The sequence below is a fragment of the Triticum urartu genome, chromosome 5A (genome assembly GCF_056163025.1).
Source record: "Triticum urartu cultivar PI428250 chromosome 5A, HENAU_Tu73, whole genome shotgun sequence".
NCBI lineage: Eukaryota > Viridiplantae > Streptophyta > Magnoliopsida > Poales > Poaceae > Triticum > Triticum urartu.
Window position 1 is genome coordinate 540,014,134 of NC_141877.1, and position 1,694 is coordinate 540,015,827.

Below are 1,694 nucleotides of genomic sequence, written 5' to 3' on the forward strand. Positions count from 1 at the left end.
TGTTAGCTACAGCGCGTTCTGGAATACACGCTGCAGCTATAGCTACTGCTATTCCTTTCTCCTTTTCATTTTCATTTACTTTTCTACTTGTTTTTCACTTTATTTTATTTCCGTTAGCAGCAGCGCTTTACACGTAAGCGCGCTGCAGCTAAGGAGATTAGCAGTAGCGCTGGGCCATTATACGCGCTACTGCTAGGTTGGGCTAGCCATGTGCGCCCAGCTCAAACGTAGCAGCAGCACTTTTCGCTAGTACGCGCTACTGCTAAAGTCATAGCAGTAGCGCGGTTTATTTACGCATGCTGCTACTAAGTAGCAGCAGCGCTTGATTTTGTACAGCACTACTGGTAAAATTCTGTGTATAGGCTTTTCCCTAGTAGTGTTGGGCCGGTTTATCTTTGTTGGTTTTCTTCTTGGGCTTAACCTGCACGCTGTGGGCAAAGCAGAGAAATAAGTACAGAAACATGAAGAAAGAAAAACATAAGGTGAATAAATTTATATTACCCAGGGGCAGTCTTAAAAGCCGGCATGTTTGATTGCATGGACTCGCCGGATGAAGGAGAGGTATCCTGGTAATTGGAGTCAGAGGAATTGAGAGGTTGACGGGTTAGACCCGCCAAAGGTAAAGAAGGGTATAAATTGGAGATAACCTCAGTCCAACGCTTCCGGGTTCTGTCAGGCAAGCCGGAGGATAGCTCTGCATCCTTGCTGGTCCGGGTCTGCCTCCGGTTTTCAAATTGCTGTTGCTTCAAAAGAAAGTCAGGATCTTGGTAAGCCAAAGGGTGTGAAAATCTTACTTTCCAGGTTACTCTTCGAATTTTCTGACGCGGCCGAAGTTCGGAGTCGGAGGAGATTATAATTACCTCTTCCCCGACGGGTTGGCTGTTGCCTGTGTCTCCCTGAAAGAAGGTTAATATCAGTAAAGTAGTGATAAAGGAGAAATGGAAATTAAAATGTTACCTCTTCCTCATTATCATCAGTATCATCAAGCTGAAACAACTCAGAAGCGCTTGGCTTCCTTTTCCTTGAAGTGGTGGGCTTGGCGGTTTTCCTTTCGGCCCTCTTGGACGCCCTGGCTGTCTTGGCCGCCTCATGATCATATTGGATTTTCCAAAAGTTATCATTTGCCTGTAAAAGGTTATAAAGGGTTATGCGTAAGAATACAGTATAACATGGTAAAAAAATAACCCGATGGCTGGAAACTTACTGCAGGGGCCGGGTTCTTTTGGCAAAAAGGTAGTAAGCCGAAAGAATTACTATTCACTGTGCCCTCTTTCAACAAAGACTGAGTTGTAGTTTCCACTACGTCATCTGGTAAGTCGTCAGGACTATGACGCTGAGGGTCATCTTTCTCGCCTGAATAATTACACATTAAGCCGGGGCGGCGGCTTAATGGAATTATGCTCCAAGCAACCCAGACTCGGACCAGGTCAATGCCATCTAAGCCGTTCCCTAAAAGAGCTTTAATCTTCTTGATCTTGGGGGTGAGTGGCTGACGTTCAATAGCATTCAACTTATCCGGCAGCGGGTGAGTAGGTTCAAGGCGCAATGCACGGAAGCCGGGCAGCGGGTTTTCACCAGCCGGAGAAGTATCTTGGCAGTAGAACCATGTCTGGTTCCAGTCCTTTGGATGACTCAGCAATTCAGCATAAGGGAATAGGCAGTCTCTCTGCCTTTGAATCAATATGCCACCAAGC

The 1,694-nt window shown here is 46.2% G+C and overlaps 1 protein-coding gene across 1 annotated transcript; it reads right to left on the bottom strand.

The window, feature by feature from the left end:
• Positions 1 to 497: 497 nt before the first annotated feature.
• Positions 498 to 1,369, bottom strand: LOC147972640 (uncharacterized). The gene is made up of 4 exons (XM_087523438.1): positions 1,205 to 1,369; positions 958 to 1,125; positions 861 to 896; positions 498 to 743 (listed from the first exon to the last, which is right to left on the bottom strand). The coding sequence occupies exons 1-4, from the start codon at positions 1,367 to 1,369 to the stop codon at positions 498 to 500; spliced, it is 615 nt and encodes a 204-aa protein (XP_087379564.1).
• Positions 1,370 to 1,694: the final 325 nt, after the last annotated feature.

What these genes read in the sequence shown, in the direction of transcription:
- LOC147972640 (XM_087523438.1), bottom strand. Translation starts at nt 1,369, where the DNA reads ATGTGTAATTATTCAGGCGAGAAAGATGACCCTCAGCGTCATAGTCCT. An exon ending in CTGATGATAATGAGGAAGAG is followed by an intron (nt 897 to 957) that starts GTAACATTTTAA and finishes ACCTTCTTTCAG; the next exon opens with GGAGACACAGGCAACAGCCA. An exon ending in GCCAACCCGTCGGGGAAGAG is followed by an intron (nt 744 to 860) that starts GTAATTATAATC and finishes TTTCTTTTGAAG; the next exon opens with CAACAGCAATTTGAAAACCG.